Here is an 18339-nt window from a genome sequence, read left to right on the forward strand (position 1 = left end):
CCCTGCCAAGAAAGAGCTCCCTCTCCCACCAGGACTGCAGCTTGGCCCTCCTCCTCAGAGCGCAGAAGCAGATCCCCCCAGTCTTCTCTTCTTTGTAAAATATGTTGCAGCAGGCTCAATCTGCTTCGCCTTATCAAAAATCTCTTTCTGTCACAATCCAGGTTTATGGCATCTCAACATCTCTTTAAATAGCATGCAAATTTCAAAACCAATACTAAAAATAACAAAATGGTTCCTCCACCCCCTCGCCATGGCCTATTTATAATTCCGACTGATCCCCTCCCACAGTGTATTTTTGCTACCTTCTATGTAAAGTGGAAGCATCTTTTTGCTAGTGTGTGTGTGTGTGTGTGTATGGCTCCACTGCACTGACTCCTGCCTCTCTCCTGCATTGCAGATTGCTTACTGGGAAGTATTTGATGGGTCAGTAATCAGAGAGTTGGAAGGTTCCTTGTCTGGGTCAATCAATGGAATGGATATCACTCAGGAAGGAGGACATTTTGTTACAGGTTAGTCCCAGTCCCAGATAAGATAAGAAACACCACCAGGGCTTCTTATTTTGCAGGCCAAGGAACTCTTAGGCGGGAGGCAACTAGAAGAGTCAGTAGAGGGTCTCAAGGACACCTTGGTTAACATTCAGCTCAGAACAGCCTACCACAATGGCTGGAAAAGTCCAAAAGTCACACTTCAAAGGGAGTGAAGAGATTTGTCCAGGGCAAAGAGGAAAGCTAAGCTTTACATTGTGAGGTTTGCTTTGTGGGTAGAAACGAGCCTTCTAGTTGCTTTCCTCTGCCTTTTTGGTTGTTTTTATTGTTTTTGTTTGGAGATAGAACCTTATTACATGTAGCTCCTGCTGGCCTTGAATTTGTGATCCTTTTGCCCCAACTCCTGAATGCTAGGATATTAGGTAGGTCACCATTCCCAGCTCCTCCACCATCCCTTTTACTTAAATGTGAGCCACAACTTTGGTTTTATTTGTTTTTGTTGAAGAATGTGATTCCTTCCCATGGATGAACCAGTCAATGTTTTCTGGGGGCATTGGCCACTGGAACGACACTAATACAATTTCCTGCCAGGCTCTTTGATTCCTCAGGATGTTAACATGTGCTTCAAATAAATCAAAGTTCCATAAACACATTGACTTAAAAAAAAAAAAAAGGATAGCAAACTACACACAGCGGGACGCCAATCACACACACAGATGTGTGCATACACTCTACATTTGTGGAGAAAAGAGTAGAAGGACTAAAAATTAGGGTGTGTTTAGTGGTTAATTTTGGGTGGTATTTTCCTTTCCACTCTAAATTTACTACAACATACATAGATTATTATTATTATTTTAGATCAAGAAAAAGCTTTACATAATATGGATTTTTCTTTCTTCCAGTTGGCACGGGGTGGGGGTGGGTTGTTAAAAATGAAGCAGTTACGTGAGGTCAGAGCTGTTTCACTATCCTATGTCAGCCATGTCATGTAATTGTCTTTCAGGTGGACATGACCATCTGGTCAAAGTTTGGGATTATAATGAGGGTGAAGTGACTCACGTTGGGGTGGGACACAGTGGCAACATCATGGGCATCAGGGTAAGTCCAGGAAACCAGTACATCATCAGTGTGAGTGCAGATGGAGCCATCTTGAGATGGAAGTACCCATTTGCTTCCTGAAGCATTCTTGATCTCTCCCCGCCAGCCTCCATCCTGTCCTGAACACAGTCCCGCCCAAGACCAAGTGTGGATAACCCCAGTACCAGTCTTGATTTCTCACATCTATTTTTGTTCTGTAGTCAAAATACTTTATTTTGAAGTTTCTCCCTTCCTTTATACAATGCATTTTACAATCTTAAATTGTATTGAAACTATGTTATAGAAAAAAAAATTGGTTCAGAATATAATTTTTTGAGTTTTTATTATAAATTAATAAAATTGAAGTTGCTATCTTCTGGCCATAATTTCTATGTCTCCAAATCCACGGGCATCTCCTCCTGATCTACCCCCGAGAGGGATGCTATTTTCTTACAATAATAAGAGGGTGTGAGTTGACCTATGTGTGTGGTCATGGGGATGGGACTAGGCCCTCATACACAGCCAGGTAAGTGCTGTTCCACTGGGCTAGCTCCTTTGCTCAAACTTAACCTTTTAAATTATCAGCCCGCTGGTAAAGTGGCACAGACAGAACTAGGTTTGAACCCAGCTCTTTGGGCAGGTGTCCTAGTTACTTTGTATAGCCCTGTCCACATACCCAACAGAAACAACATAAAGAGGAATAATTTATTCTGGCTCAGTGTTTCACACAGTTTGATCCATACTGGCTTTGGCCCAGACTCTTTAGCAGAACCTCAAGGTAAAGTTTATGTGTGCACATCACTGTGGGCAGGAAGGAAAGAAGAAGCCAGTGCAGGGGACTCTCTCCTCACCCCTTCTATTCATTCCAGGTTCCTGGTCCATGTGATGGTACCACTCATATTTACCAACTTAATTACCTCTCGAAGACCACCCTTAAAGTCTCACCCAGAGGTACCCTTCAATCTCCTAGGTGATCTTTAAAAAATTACATTTACTTATTTATCGAAGACAAGCTGGGTGGTCAGTTCTTTCTTTTTTTCTATCATGGGTTTACAGAGCTCAAATTCAGGTCCTCAGGCTTGGTAGCAAGCACCTTTACCTTCCGTATCATCCCAAAGACCCTCCTAGGAGGCTTCTTAATGTGAGCAAATTGACTATCGAAATTAGCCTTTACATCGAGCTCATAAAACAATTTCAGTTTCAGTTTTCTACTTTGCCATGTGAGAATAAATTTCCGCTCAGATGTTTATTTCGAGACTTAAGTGAGCTGAAGTAAGTAAGAATGCATCGGCTGCATCCCCGACAGAGTTAAAAACCAATGCTTCCTAGTTTGGAAAGAACAACGCCCAAATTCCCAAATATTGTCTATAAATGTTTGTTTTCATTTAAATGGACTTTGTTATATAAAATAAATTTAAAAAAAACAAAAAAACAAAAAACAAAAAAAACCAATGCTTCCTTAAGTTGTGTTAGCCAGGCGTGGAGGCACACACCCAGGATTGAGCACTCGGAGGCTAAGGTTGAGAGACTGAGCGCTCAGGACCAACCTGGACTGTACAAGCAAGATAGACTCTGTCTCACCAACCCCCAAGCCAAACAAAGCCAACAAAACTCCTAAACCGTTAACAAACGACCCCCTCCGCCCCCGAAAAAAAAAAAAAATCCCTGTGTGCTACTGAGGATCTTGGAATAATCTCAAAAGCGAAATTCTCATCAGAGCCGGCCAAGACCACATCTTCAATACTTACCATCAGCAGGGGGATGAAACGAACCTTAAGAATTAATCGACCACGTGGGTATCTTTTTCCAGGAGGGTAAATGGTGGCCTTTTACACTTCAAGTCTCGAGCACTACGCTACAGTTTATTCTTTACCCTTAACTTCTGCAGCTTGTTGGCACCAGGGAACTGCTGCAACCCTATGTGAAAGATCAAGGATATTCAATAAATGATGACCACTTATTAAACAGCAAGCCACATTTCTGGGTGCTGACATAATACTGACTCCAGAAAGCGGCTGATCTCTTTTTGAGCTAGAAACTGATGAGAAATTCATTTTGCAAGACCTTGCCTGATTAATTATAAACCTGACAGTTACTGGATAAAAAGAACAGAGGCCTCCAGGGTTACCCAGGAAAGAAAGGGCGGGGCAGGGCCAAACTAATTCTGATTGGGTAGCGATACCACCAGGATTTTGCTTGAAGGAGTGAAACAGCAACCGAGTAGGGGGCGCGCCTGAGAACCGGAAAACTTCTGGCGAGCAAATTCTGAGGTAGTAAAGGGCTTGAACTTCGCAGTGCACCCAGCGGGAGTCCAGTTCCGGTTTCTCTCCTTCTGTAGCCTTAACCTCTCCGAGCTCCCATCAGCAATGGGAACTAGAACAATCAAGTCTCCCAAGTTTTTTGGAAAATGACTGTAACCTAGCGTGAAAAAAGTGATAGTAATAACAACAATAAGAAAACAGAACAAAACAAACAAACCCTTAACCTAACCCACCACTACTCTCAGTTTAGGTCCTGGGGTGACCGGTGCAGGCAAAGCCTGCAAGGAAGTGGCGCCACCTGACCGCACACACCTGAGCCTGGACTCCCTACCTGCACAGTTGCCAGCGCGCACCTCTCAGCACACCTTAATCACCCGGGACACCGGGCCCCCTTTTTTTGTAGTCTTCACCTGACTTCCATGACCAGAAATCTCAGCCAGAGCCAGGGCTTTGCTTTGCTTTCCATCCCCGGGTGTTCTCCGCAGTTTAGGGATGGGCGGAGAAGGCGAACAGAGGTGAAAGGCCCGTTCCAAGGCGGGAAGGAAGGGAGGGGAAGTCCACTAGGCGGGCTCAGGGGGATAGCATTTCCAGCCGGGGTTGAGGGGGCGGGAGCCCAGCGGCGGGCGCTGCCCCAGGGCCGGATTCCCGCGCGGGGCGGGGCGGGGCGGCCACGCCCCTGGCTCCGCCCTCGCCCGGTGCCCGCACACCTGGCTCTCAGGTAGCCGGTGCCCCACGCCTCTAAGGAGCGGTGAGGGTCGAGGAGCTGCGGGTCCGATTCGGACCCCGGGGGCTGTGCTCCCGGACCACCGTGCTCGGCCAGCATGGATCCCGGCGTGGGGGACACACTGGAAGAGCGGCCGCCGGCGCCCCGGCCCCGCCGCCGCCGTTCCCTGCGCCGCCTTCTCAGCCGCTTCCTGCTAGCTCTGGGCAGCCGATCCTGCTCAGGGGACTCGCCACCCGGGCCCCGGCCCCCTGCCCAGCCAGGTCCCTACGATGGCGATGGAGACGGGGGCTTCGCCTGCGCCCCGGGCCCAGCACCAGCCGCTCCGGGGAGCCCAGGGCCGGATCGTCCTCTGAGACCCCAGCCCCAACTGTCTGCCGGCGACGGGTCACGCCCGCCCGGCGCTCAGGGCTTGAAGAACCACGGCAACACCTGTTTCATGAATGCAGTGGTGCAGTGTCTCAGCAACACCGACCTGCTGGCCGAGTTCCTAGCGCTGGGGCTCTACCGGGCGGCGCCCGGCCGCGCCGAGGTCACCGAGCAGCTGGCGGCGCTGGTGCGCGCGCTCTGGACGCGCGAATACACGCCCCAACTTTCTGCAGAGTTCAAGGTAGGCAGCGCCCGTCGTCTGCAGCCTCCTCCGACCCTTCTGGTTTCGGTTCCTGAAAAGCCTGTGAACCACCAGAGCCGGGTTATCGGGGTTTCTCTGTAGAAACCACTTAGTCCAGCCACGGGTTATCGCCTTTGTTTTGAGGTGACGTGTTGCATTGTCACTTGCAAATGCTTTCTTTTGGAATTAGTTTCTCCCTGGTATTTTGAGCTGGGTGGAGAGAGCTGGCAGCCGCACGTACGTGTACCCAGCAGTTTAGTGTTTAACAAGCAGTTGGTGGAATACGGGTATACACGACAAGGGTGAGTTAGAGCTTCTGATCTGGAAGGATGCAGATTGGGAAGTCGGTCCTTGAGGGCCAAGGATTGGGAAAGGAAGTGGTACAGACATGGAGAACAGAATGTTGAGAAGGACGCAGCCAGGTCAAGATCTAGTGATCTTGCCAGACAGAGTGATCAGTAAGTAGAAAGGGCATAGGCCTGAAGGTGATGTGTTTTGAAGTCAGGCGAGGGTCTTCAGATCATGTACGACCTTTGGACACAGTTTTAGATTATTTAAACCCCATAGCTGCCAAGAACTAGTGGGTCAGGTACTGTGACAAATAGGGGAAGGGAGTCATCGAGATTGCTAATTTAGAGATAATGTTCTTTAATTCATATTAAATCTTGACAGTATGAGAGCAGGAGATAGCGTTTGTTATCTGCAAGATTACAGTCCCCTTGCTGGGGACGCTGCGGTCATGAGAATGGGTTAAAGTACCAGTGTGGGGTCCCAATCCGATGAAAGTGTTCCTGATAATTGATGCTCAGGGCTTGCTTCCTGCTGCAAAGCCACAGCTCCGGACAGATTGCTGAAGCGCCCCAAGGACTAGTGATTGTTACTGAGGGCGAGGGTGTACATGACTGTCAGTGTTCATTCCACAAACATCTTGAGTTTCAGCCTGAGAAAGCTGTCTTTGTTGTGTTACCGGCAAGGATGCTAGCCACTGCCTTCCTCTCCACCTCCATTCCTGAAGAAGCACTGTGTTGTAGCAGTCACAGGATGTCACTGGTGTAATTTTTGAGTCACATTTGCTTTTCAAATATGACAGGTAGTGTAGTATAGTAGTCAAGAGCAAGGTGTTGTGGGCAGTGACTCAGCGCTTGACAAAGCACTTGGTCTTGCAAGCCTTGGGGATGTGAGTTCTGGCTCTGGAACCCAGGTAAAAAGGAAAAAAGGCCAGGTGCCCCAGTGCAGGCCTGTGATTTCACTGTGGGCCTATAGGTGGTTCTCTAGGGTTTGCTGGCTAGACAGTCTAGCCGATTTGAGAGCTTCTAATTCAATGATAGATCCTGTCTGTAAAAAGGTGGTGAGTGACTGGGGAACACACTTGCTTGGTGCTCATATATGCTCATGAATGCGCTGGTGGGCACGCATACAGAAAGAGTGAGGTCTTTGCAGTGACATAAGTTTTATGCAGATTAATCTTCCAACTATGTGACCATAACTTCATTATAAGGTAGTCCTTTCATTAAGTGAGCTATCTGACGACATGCCTGGTTCCTGGGAAATGTTTGTTTTAGAATTACACTTCCTTCCTGAAGAGGGACCTAGAGGAGGAAGGGAGGTGATCTTAGAGTAAGCTTTCGTTTACCAGATGTATTCCCACCCCATTACTGTAGCAGTGAGAATGGCAAGTGGCTTGGAAGAAACTCCCAAATTCTGTAATCAGTGCCAGTGACTCACCAGGATTTCCTTTCCTCTGCTGTCTGAATCCCCAGGCCCTGGGAGCTCCCAGTGCCTTGGAAACTGAAAGATAACCAAGTTGTTAATGAGGAGGATGTAGTCTGGGGGTTTCCTTGGGACTTCCAGGTGACTAGACTTGGAGGGTACAGTTTACTTTAGAATCCTGGCTTTTTAGTATTAGGGACGGAAATCTAGGTGGGCACTTATGGTTATTGAAACTTTCACCTAGTCAACACATGTTTATTGAATGTGGAGACATTCCTATTGGGAGCACAGACTGTGTGATGAGTGGCATGTGCAAACCCAGATTCTGGAACTGAGGGTCCAAGTCTGAGTCCAGATCGGGGCCTTCTCTGCAGGAGTTTACTGTCTCGAGGAGAAATGGATGTCAACACAGTGGTCATGAGGCCCTCAATTAGAACTGGTGACAAGATGGAACAGAAAAATGCAAGGTGCTCTGAAAGTTCTGGCAAGAGGATATCATAACTGTTGGAGGGAGCAGTTCAGCCTTCCCTGTTGAGGTCCTTATGTACTGAGTTGGGTTAAGAAAGATGAAGTGTCAACTAAGGATGTGGAAGATGGGATATAGTGACTCCAGGCCTGAGAAGGAAGACGACAGCCAGGGAGAGGCGTAGAGCAGGAGTGGATCTAAGGCCCAGAATCCATTTGACAAAGCCATCAGTGAAGGTTTGCGTAGCTGGGGAGGAGAGTGGAGAATTAGAGATTTGGTCTTCTTAAGGTCTTTTTAGGTGGTTAGCTAGCTTCAGGCCCAGGGAGGGTGGAGCCTGTGGGCCTGACCCCTCCCCCACAAACAGAACGAGTTTACCACGCTCTCCCTTTTTGAACCCAGAGCCACCATTTTCCCACATGTAGCAGGGCCAAGTTTTGTTTTCACAGAAAATAGATTAAGTACACGTTTTAAAATCCTCTAATCTATAATTGTTTTCTAATGATATAGCTAAGTATGTATATTGCTAAAAATTAGAAAGTATAGGAAAAATTTGTAACTTCCCGAACCGTTATATTATAAACCATTGTAAATGTACTGGTGTGTTGTGAATAATTAGAAATTCTAGTTCTGGCTGTGCTGTGGCGGCACATGCCTTTAAGCCTAGCACTTGGGAGGCAGAGGCAAGTGGAGCTCTGTTTTAGCAAGTGCAGGTACCTGGGTAATCATCATCTCATCTTAAATGTCCTCCCTCCCTTCTCCTCCCCCTCCTCCCACCCCTTCCCCCTCTCCCACCCTTCCTTCCTTCCTTCCTTCCTTCCTTCCTTCCTTCCTTCCTTCCTTCTTTCCTCCTTCCATTTATCTTTAGTTTTTGAGACCTGACCTCACTATGTAGCCTTGGTTGGCCTAGAACTCATAGAAACAGTCTGCCTCTTCCTCTTAAGTTCTGGGATTAAAGGTATGTGCCACCAGACCTGGTACCTTTCTTTTCTTTCTTTTTTATTGATTATTTCCTTCCAAACAATAATGCCAGGTCACAGATACACATTCAAGAAATCTCCAAGAGGAGATTGGGTTTTCTTGTCCCTTGAACCAACTCGCCCCAGTTTTATGAGGCTTCCAAGTGACAAGAAAAACTCTTTGTGTTCATAGTGCATAGCATGACACTTTGAGGTATGCCTACAGAGTGAGATAGTTAACTCAGAATAGTTACATAATCACCAACATTGTATGCTTAACTCCTTTTAGAGGTGAGAACACATAAGATCAGTTTTCTTTACAGTCCCAAGTCTCTAGGACCTCATTACTGGTATGGCGGCCAGACTTTGTAATGGATCTCTCAGCTTATTTGATGGAGAAACCGGCTTGCTTTTACTTCTCTTCTTTGATTAGGAGTGAGGTGGAAGTACTTCCTGTGTTTCTTGTCTAGTCTATTCTTGGAACTGTCTCTTCCACGGTTTGTGTATCCCATTCGGCTTTGTTCTTGATATTCTATTTGCTCCCCTGTGTTCCTTACAAATATTTTATTCAAATTGTTACTTTTTCTCCTACTCCAGTGCTGCAAGCTTTAGATTTGCTTATGCTATGTCTCCCCCCACCCCCAAAGTCTCACTGTGCAGCCCTGGCTTGTCTTGAACTCAGGGTTCTCCTGTCTCAGTCTCCTGCCTGCTGGGATTACAGGCATGTACCACCACACACAGCTATATCATACTTTTTGATATGTATTCTATTTTATGGCCTTCTAGTTTTTCTATGGTTATAATAAGGGTTTCAGCCATCTGGAATTTCTCTTAGCTTATGTGCTTTAAATCAAATTTAGATGTACAACGATGTACTAGAGGCATTTTCTTTTATTTATTTTAACTTTTTAAGTTTTCTGTTTTTTATTGATTTGTAGGAGAGAGGTCTCAAATATCCTAGGCTGACATCTAGCTCACTAAGTAGACAAGGATGACCTTGAACTTCTGATGTTCCTGTAGAGGTGCCTCTTGAAACAAAGATTCATTTGTCAGTTACTCCCGTGGTACTAAGCATTGAATTCAGGGCCTCTCACACAATAGGGAAGTATTTTAATACTGAGCTACATCCCCAGTTTCTTAACTTTTGTTTTGAAAGTTATACTCAAAACAGTAAGAGAAGGAATGGAAACAGTAAAAAACCATTGGGCAGAAAAAATCTGGCTAGAACTATTAAATAACTAGAAGAAATGTTGAAAATCACCTCTGTTTGGGAGAGAACACACACATACTCCCTCTCACACACACTCAAAGACATATACACTCACATTCTTATACACACATGTACTTTCTCATATACTCTCACACACATACATTTGAACACACATCACCACATCACCACACTCACACTCTCTCACACACACTCACACACATTTGAACACACTAATACATGCATTCATGCTCATACACACTCTCACACTAACACTCTCACACATACATTTGAACACATACTAACACACTCATACTCTCATACACACATGCACTCTTACACATGCTTTCACACATGCATTTGAACACATACTAACACACTCACGCTCTTACACACACATACTGGAACACACACTTATACTCCCATGCACATAGAGGGCCAAGCTGTGCTGTGTTGCAGGATAGACACACCGAATGTCATGTTCATCTTTTGTGTATGTTAGCTCCCGCGCAGTCTTGTGGTACTGGGGACCCAACCCTGGGCCTTTCAAAGGCTAGGCAAACTCTCCACATTGAGCAATACCCCTGAGCCCTTGGTTTCTTGAGGAAAAAGTTCTTGCTGTATAGCCTAGGCTAGCCTGGAATTTAATATCTTCCTGCCTTAGCCTTTCAGGGTACTCGGTACAGGTGCAGGGCTCCACAATTAGCTTTCTCTGAGATAATTTTGGTCCATGGAAGCATCCTTGTTTGTGTCTTTTACTTCTCTCCAAGTTACATTCTCCAAAGTGGAACTACTGTGCATATGCAGAAAGACTTTAATTTTTTACATTTTATTTTTATTTATCATTATTTGTATGTCTGTGTGTGTCGGGGGCTGGGCATGCACACACATGCATGTGATTGCCAGCCTGCCACAGAACGTGTATGGGGGTTAAAAGACAACTTGAAGGTCCTTTTCGTCCACCATGGGCCATGGGGATTGAGCTCAGGTTGTCACAATTGGCGGCAAGTGCATTTACCCACTGAGCCAGGTCCCCAACCTTACACGGTTTTGTTGTTAAGATCCCATCGTGAAGTTGTCAAATTCTTTGTGAGGTTTTGATTGTGATGTAGTTAGGCTAACAGGAAGAGAATTCACAGTGGACTGAAGAGGACAGAACTCATAAGGAGGCTAGGCAAAAGTGCAGACTGTAGAAGCCAGAAAGTATATTTGGGGCACCAAAGTGGCTTGTTACCCAGGGCTTTAAAACAGGGAGGAGGCTGGGCAATAGTGGCGGCGCACACGCCTTTGATCCCAACACTCAGGAGGCAGAGGCAGGCGGATCTCTGTGAGTTCAAGGCCAGCCTGGCCTACAGAGCTATTTCCAAAAAAGAAAGAAAGAAAGAAGAAAAGAAAGAAACAGGGAGGAGGTGGACATGAGGCACATGTCTGTAATCTCAGTGCTGGGGAGGTGGAGACAGGAGGATCAGTAGTTCAAGGTCATCCTCAGCTATGTAGTGAGTTTGAGGTCTGTGCTACAGGGCTATGGGAGATCTTGGTGGTGGTGAGGGAGGAGGAGAGGAGAGAGACTAGAGAAAGATGTGAGTTTGGGACACGAGCAGTGAAGGACTTTGGGCTACTTTGTGCTGAGCAGTAGGATGAGGAAGGATTTGCTACATTAGCTGGCCGGCAGGAAGCTTGTTCTGGTCTAATATGAACCCAGAGCCTAATGGGAAAGGGGTGTGATCCCTAATTAGATGTGAGCAGAGCAACCCCCACTGTTGAGATCTGTTTCTGCTCACCTAGATAAGAATATCTGCCCTACTTTGTTGTAGTGGGGCAGCGGAGACATTTGGGGGGGGTGCAAAGGATCTGAGAGATCTGAGAGATGGACCAATACTAAGAGAAAGGACTGGTTTTAGAGATTGAGGGGTCGGCTGCAGAGCAGAAAGAAAGGTTGGTAGTTTGAGACAGATTTGTGGGTGGCTTAAGGGTAGGGTGGGGCTACCATGTTAGTAGTATTTACAGATAATCAACGAGTAACACATTAGTATAGTGTCTTCTTCCTTTTCTTCCTCCTCCTCCTTCAGCAATTGTGGGGATTGAACCCAGGGCTTTGTGTATTCTAGGAAAGCTTGCTACCACTGACCTACACTGCCAGTCCATATGCTTTCTATTTTGTTTGCTAAGTCAGGCAGCCCTCCCTGGGTAGGTGGGTCAGCTTCAGGGAAACTTGGGATGACTCCAACTAATGTGATCAAGTGAAGCCCCACAGCCAGCGTTTTTATGAGGAAGCTACACTAATTGTATTTTAGGAAGTTGATTTTTCTGTCATTAGCAAAGAGAGTAGAGGCCTTGAGAATTAATGCAATCAGCCAAGGAGAGTAGAGTAAGAAGGGTATTTTCCTGTTGGTGACTGGAGAGAGAGTGTGGAAGTAGAACGATGGAGAAAAGGCCAGTAGTGCATGGGATCCCAGTGATCAGAGGACAAGAACTTCAGGGAAGACAGATGGTCACCATTATGAAAGTATTTAACAAATGCACTGGAGAGATAGATGGCTTAGTAAAGCGCTTGACGAGTGAGTGCAAGACCTTAGATCTACACACACACCGACACATACATGGATATGGACACACACACACACACACACACACACACACACAGAGAGAGAGAGAGAGAGAGAGAGAGAGAGAGAGTTTTGTAGAGAGCCTCATGAATCTTCAAGGTGCGGAGCTGCCTTCTATTCAGAGGACCCATGTACTAGCTGAGTGTGGGGGAAAGATTGTTCCCACCTATGACGTTTCCATGTTGTTATTTCAGGTCAAGGCTGAATGATGACCACTTGAGAACTTAGTGCTTACGGACCTTCATTGTTTTGTGTCAAGGCCCAAGGTGACTTCTGTCTTTGTTTCCTTTCAGAATGCTGTCTCCAAGTATGGCTCCCAGTTCCAAGGCAATTCCCAGCACGATGCCCTGGAGTTCCTGCTCTGGCTGCTGGACCGTGTCCATGAGGACTTGGAGGGCTCAGCTCATGGACCGGTGTCTGAACAGGTTAGCCACTCTCTAAACTGCATGTGTGTTGTTTCCCCTCTCTGTGGGTATTTAGTCAACTCCTTAGATTCCAGTGTGTTCCGGTCACGGTATCACCTCCCAGACTTGCTCTCTTTAGCTCTTGCTGGTTTGGGGCAGGCATTCCCACTTATTGCAGTATTTCTTGTCTTCCTTAATCCCACTGGTAATTGTGAGTAGGACCTCATTATGCCTCCTAATTTGGAGAACATTTTTCTTTGTATGAGTGTGTGCAGGTGTAAAGGTGAATGTCAGAGGCTGATACCAGTTGTCTTCTTGGATCATGCTCTACCAGACTTTTTTGGGACAGGATCTCTCACTAAACCAGTGGTTTGCCAATTTGGCTAAACTGTTCGGGCAACAAGTCCCAGGGACCCTCTGGCTCTCACTTGGGGGCTGGAATTCACTTCCTTGTTCTTGTGTGACAGGCATTTTCCTAATCAAGCCATCTCCCCACCCCCCCAAAATATTTTCCTTAAATTTCTTTTCCTGCCTGTTCTATGCATTTGGCTGGACATCTGGAGCCACGGGAGTCATTCTTTGTTATTTTTAGACAATTCCAATTCAGTCAACTCTACTATTGTTTTCTCCATTAATGTATCTCACAGAGCAATGATTTCAGTTTTTCTTAAGACATGGGTGGGTAATTTCTGATTTTGATGTAACACCAGACCTTTGGGACAAAGAAAGCATTATAACACTGTGGGCTTGTTTCTGTTGTTGCTGGCTTTTGCTTTGCTTAGGTGGAGATTTGCTATGCAGCTCAGGCTTGAACTTGGGGTATCCTCCCAGCTCACTCAGTCTCTGTAGTGCCGGGGGTTGCAGCTTGGTCGTGTAGTCCAAGCTGGTTTTAACCCCCCCCCCCCCCCGCCTCTGCTTCTCTAAGTGCTGGAATGACAGTTGTGTGCCACCACACCCAGCCACACTGTAATACTTTGTAATAGTCACAGTTAACTGGCACGTCAACTGTGTTCTTTATGAGCTTTCCTAAAGCAAGGCCAATAGTGGCTCGTGCTTTATGATGGTCTCTATTGCTCAAGGAAAAGTGAATGAACTTACATTATGGGTGAACCAAGTTATAGCCTTAAGTAGCTTAAGTAGTAGGTATCTTGTGCCCCTTGGTAATTAGCCAGTAACACACTTTTGGTGAATTTCACAGACAATTCAAGCCTAGCTCCCAGAACTGCTTCATCAGCTGCTTCATCAGCTGCTGCTTCTTCTTCTTCTTCTTCTTCTTCTTCTTCTTCTTCTTCTTCTTCTTCTTCTTCTTCTTCTTCTTCTTCTTCTTCTTCTTCTTTTGCTTGCCCTCTCCACCGCCTCACAGTACTGAGAATTGAACCTCAGCCTCAGGCCTGATGGACAAGTGTTCTACCACTGGAGCTACATTCTTAGCCCTTTTATTTGGTTTTCTATCTAGACACCTGATTTCCCATCCTTCTCATGAATCCACTAACAACAAACCCCCTAGGAAGCCAGACTTGATGATGCACGCTCATAATCCCAGTGCAGACAGTTAAAGAAGGGTTGGTCTAGAGACCAAGGGGATGTTTCAGTGGTCAAGAGTCCGTACTGCTCTACCAATAGACAACAGTTTGATTCCTTGTACCCACAGCAAGCAACTCACAAATGCCTATAAATCCCACTCCAAGGAATCTGCCTCCTTCTTCTGACCTCTGAGCACCTACACATATATACACACAAACAGACAAACACAGAGGCATAAGTAAACTTAATCATAAATAAAGGGGAGGAGATTAAGTAGGATTCTACCAAGAGACTCTGGCTTGAAAGCCCATTTTTCTTTTTTTAAAGCAATTACTCCGATGACTGGAAGACACCAGTAAAACAAAACCAGTGGTCGCTCTAACAAAGCTCCAGGTAGAAGCCAGGTATGGTGATGCATGTCTTTAATCCCAGCACTTAGGAGGCAAAGGCAGGTGGGTCTTTGTGAATTGAAGCTTAGCTTGGTCCACATATCTTGTTTCAGGCTGACCAGAGCTACACAGTGAGACCCTGTCTCAAAATAAAACAAAAACCTCAGGAAACCACACACCAACATGATGCTGTTTCTGGGTTGGGAGGGGAATGGGTAATTTTTTCCTTTTATTTATAGTCATTTTTTTTCCTGTGGATCATATTCAGACCTTTTTGTTTTTATGTGATAGAAATTTAACTTCATCTGGTTTAAGGAAAGGGTATTTGTTGTTTTTTTATAACCTGCAGTTCTGGTTGAAGCAGCTTTGGGTGGGGCTGCATCCAAGATCCCTGGTGATGTCATTGTGTCTCTGGCTCTGTCTCTCTTTTCTCTTTCTGCCTCTGCCCACATGGTAGCAAGAGGTCCTTCTTCCTTGCTCATAGAGTCCACAGAGCCTGGCATGCCAGAGCAAACACTGATTGTCCTAGCATAGTTGGCATGCTCATTTCTGGGCTTATGGTCAGAAGGATGGGACAGTCTGATTGGACTCCCCAGAGTCACATGCCTGTAGGGAAAACATGGGCTAAGGAAGACTTTTACAGAATCAGAATTAATTGCTGGCCCTAAGAATACACCACTGGGCAGATACATGTTGCCTACTTCTAAGCCTTCCATAAATTCAAAAGAACACATTTTGAAATGGGAAATGTGTACAACACACGCACACACACACACACACACACACACACACACACACGCGCACACACACACACACGATACCATTTACTAAATATTCTATGTTGTATATCTAATTTGAAGATTTTCACTGCTTATTTTATTACCTGGTCTATAGTAGACACTCAGTAAACTCATTAAATTGTTGTCTTATTTTAATATTTGTAATGATAACTCATATTCTGTAGTTAGTGGAAACATAGGTTAGCTGTTTCCCAGGGTCACTCACTCTTTGATAGAGTCTCATGCAGCTTGGACTGAACTTGAACTCACTATGTAGCTAAGGCTGATCTTGAACTCTTGATCTTCTTGCTTCTGCCTCTTATGTGCTGGGATTATGGGTGTGTACCATCATGCCCTTGGGTGGTCATCATCTTCTACTTGGTGGAAATAGGATCAAGTCTGGATCCTTCTATCCATCTCAAATCCAGTGTGCTGAACCTCCTTTCTTGGAAGCTTCTGTGTGTCTCAGTTATCCAGAGGAGAGGTGTGGACAGATGTCTCCATTCCCTGTTGTTGTATAACAAGGACTCATGCTGGCCTCCTCTCTTTTCTCCTACCTGGAAAGTAGGTGGGACAGATAGCCATGTTAGTCTCCTGTTGCTGTAACAGAATAGCTGTGGTAACCAGCTTATGGAGGGGAGACTTTTACATTGGCTTTGGAAGTTTTCAGTCTGGTCAGTCAGGTGGACCCATGGCATTTGGGCAGTGATGAAGGAGCACTTCAGGGTGGGAGTACATGGAGGAACGAGCTGCTTATCCCATGGTGGCTGAGAAGGGGCTGGATTCCTACCGTTCCCTTCCTGGGCATGCCTAGGGTGACCTAAGACTTCCCGCTAGGCCCTGCCCCTTAAAGGCTCTACCAGTCCCTAATGAAAGCTGGCGATCATGCCTTAAGGAATGGGCCTTTGAGGGACGTTCCAGACCCAGACTTCAGCAGCAGCCTTCCAAATTGCCTTTCACTCTTCCTCTCTGTTCCTTTGATAGCAGGAAAATCATTTGGCTTCAGGACACAGAGAGGGTAAATTCTGTGTGTCTAAGTCACATACCTAGTAAATGAGAGAGCCTGTACACAAATAAGGAAATGCCACGTTATACCAGAATTTCTGAACCTGAGCACTTTTGGCATCTGGGACTGGGTAATTTTTCCTGTGCTGGGCTGACTTGTGTGTGTCATAGCATTAGCACTGCCTTTCTGGCCAGGTGCCAGGGTCCGCACTGACTTGTGCTAAATATGTGTGCAAACATTGCCAAATGTCCCCTGAATGAGGACCCAGATCACCGTCTAGTTGAGAAGCTTTGCTCTGAAATCTTTGTTCCCTGTGAATATGTGCCATCCCCAAACTGTTATTTGAGATATTTGAATGTATTTAAGTCATGAAGGCCTGCCAGTCATTCTCCATAACTTCAATTGATACAGGAAAAGTGGCCAACTAAGTTCCTTTCAATAACTTCCTCCCTTCCTCCCTTCCTCCCTTCCTCCGTTCTCTTCCTCCTCTCTTTCTTTTGGGCTGGGGATGGACCTCAGAGCCTTGTACTTGCTAGGCAGGTGTTTAGCCCTCAAGCGATGACACTCTCAGACCCCAGCTTCTAGTATGGCCCTCGGTGGCATTCTCCACACTGAAGCCAGATCTCTTCAGAAAGGGAAGAGGTGATGTCATCTCCTGCTTGCTTTGCTCTGCTGCCTTCCTACAGTGCTAGAACCAAATCCTCCTTGATTGGGCCTGCCAACTACTCAGTCTGATTGCACATTCCTCTCCCTATTCACTCCCCTTCCTCACCACATCTGCTTTCTGTCCCTCTCTGGAACAGGTGTGATAGGAGCAGGGTATCCCTGGGCAAGGTCTGGAGGAGGCTGCTGACCAGAGCAAGGGGCTTCCTCAGCTTCTCTCTGACCTGGTGACACCGGTAGTGTCACTTTCTCTGTCCTGCTGAAGTTGCTTCTGGAAGGTGGGCTGCCTTGAGGCTGGCCCATGTGTCTTGGAGGCATCGGGCAGAGAGCCTTGTGGTTACCTAGCAGGAAAATTCACTTTCCCTTTCAACAAAGAAAGCTCCTGCCCTCTGTAACTGTGAGTGCTTTTCCCTTTTGAAGTTATTTCTGTCCTGAGGACGTAGGGAAGCCATACGACGGACGAGATTCATTTGTAGCCAGAACAGAAGACAGAAGGGCTACTCTCTTTTCCATTACTTTAACAATTCTCAAATACTTCCATCCTGCAGACGCTGTGTTGTCACTGTTCTCTAAACACCGACACATAAACAATCTTTTTGATAGTTTTCCACAAAATGCAACTTTTGTGGAATAAAGATGGGAATGAGTGTAGGGAGAGAAACAGCAGCCCACGTATGTGAAGAACTTACTGTATTCCAGGCAAGAGTCCTCCCTCTTCCCCACCTACAACCCCACTTACTTTCTGAGACAGGGTCTCCCTTTGTAGTAGTTTATGCAGCCTCAAACCCACACTGTAGCCAAGGCTGGCTTCAAACTTCAAAATATAGTGCAAGGTGCCTTCCAACCAGTTATCTTCCAGTTTGAGCCTCCCCTGTGATGGGATTACAGGTGTGAGCCTCCGAGGCTGGTGTGTACCGCATCTCTCGATTTGCCCCACAGTTGCATGCTGGGGGATGCTGCTTAAGCATACACTGCAGCTTAGCGTGGTATCAGGGTTTGCTTGCCTAGCAGACCAGATTCCCATTCCTCTGACCTCAAAGTCCATGTTTTGTGAATGACTTCCTACTGCCTCTCCTCCTGTCTTGCTCAACATTTTCATTCCATATTCTAGCCCGTGGTGACCGCATCTACGGTCATGCCCAGTGTCTCAGCTTGTCATCTCTATATAGAACCCTTCCCCCTCACCCCATGTCATTGTAAGTTTCTGGTTGCAAGCAATTTGAGCCTCTCTAGGAGAGGAATGTAGATGGTCAGCTAGGGAGAAGCACACAGGATTAAATGGAAAACTTGTCTAGACAGCACTGGGCTAACGAGGTGCCTCAATGGCAGGAACTTTCTTGTCTAGTCATGGCAGCTAGAAACAGTGTTTTCAGCTTCAGTCAATCTGCTCACGTCCTGGCAGGGATATCTCAGTGCAGTTTGGGTCATAGATCTGTCTTTTGGTAGGGAATTAAGCTTTTTCTGGGGAGACATAA

General features: G+C 46.2%; 2 protein-coding genes across 3 annotated transcripts in view; both read left to right on the forward strand.

Annotated features, from left to right (window-relative positions):
- Positions 1-1868, forward strand: part of Cfap52 (cilia and flagella associated protein 52) — a 33884-nt gene extending 32016 nt beyond the window's left edge. Inside the window, exons 13-14 of the mRNA XM_051180348.1 lie at positions 398-509; positions 1489-1868. Coding sequence (XP_051036305.1) covers positions 398-509; positions 1489-1664 — 288 coding nt within the window. The 3' untranslated portion in view covers positions 1665-1868. The remainder of the gene's footprint in view (positions 1-397; positions 510-1488) is intronic.
- Positions 1869-4535: 2667 nt separating this feature from the next.
- The window catches only part of Usp43 (ubiquitin specific peptidase 43), a 57222-nt gene continuing 43418 nt past the window's right edge, over positions 4536-18339 (forward strand). Inside the window, exons 1-2 of one of the 2 annotated variants that reach the window (XM_051180351.1) lie at positions 4536-5154; positions 12393-12524. In XM_051180351.1, the coding sequence (XP_051036308.1) occupies positions 4645-5154; positions 12393-12524 (642 nt within the window). In that variant the 5' untranslated portion in view covers positions 4536-4644. The remainder of the gene's footprint in view (positions 5155-12392; positions 12525-18339) is intronic. The other variant, XM_051180350.1, reaches the window with a different exon arrangement.

Source organism: Phodopus roborovskii, unplaced genomic scaffold (assembly GCF_943737965.1).
Source record: "Phodopus roborovskii unplaced genomic scaffold, PHOROB, whole genome shotgun sequence".
In the NCBI taxonomy this organism is placed as follows: Eukaryota; Metazoa; Chordata; class Mammalia; order Rodentia; family Cricetidae; genus Phodopus; species Phodopus roborovskii.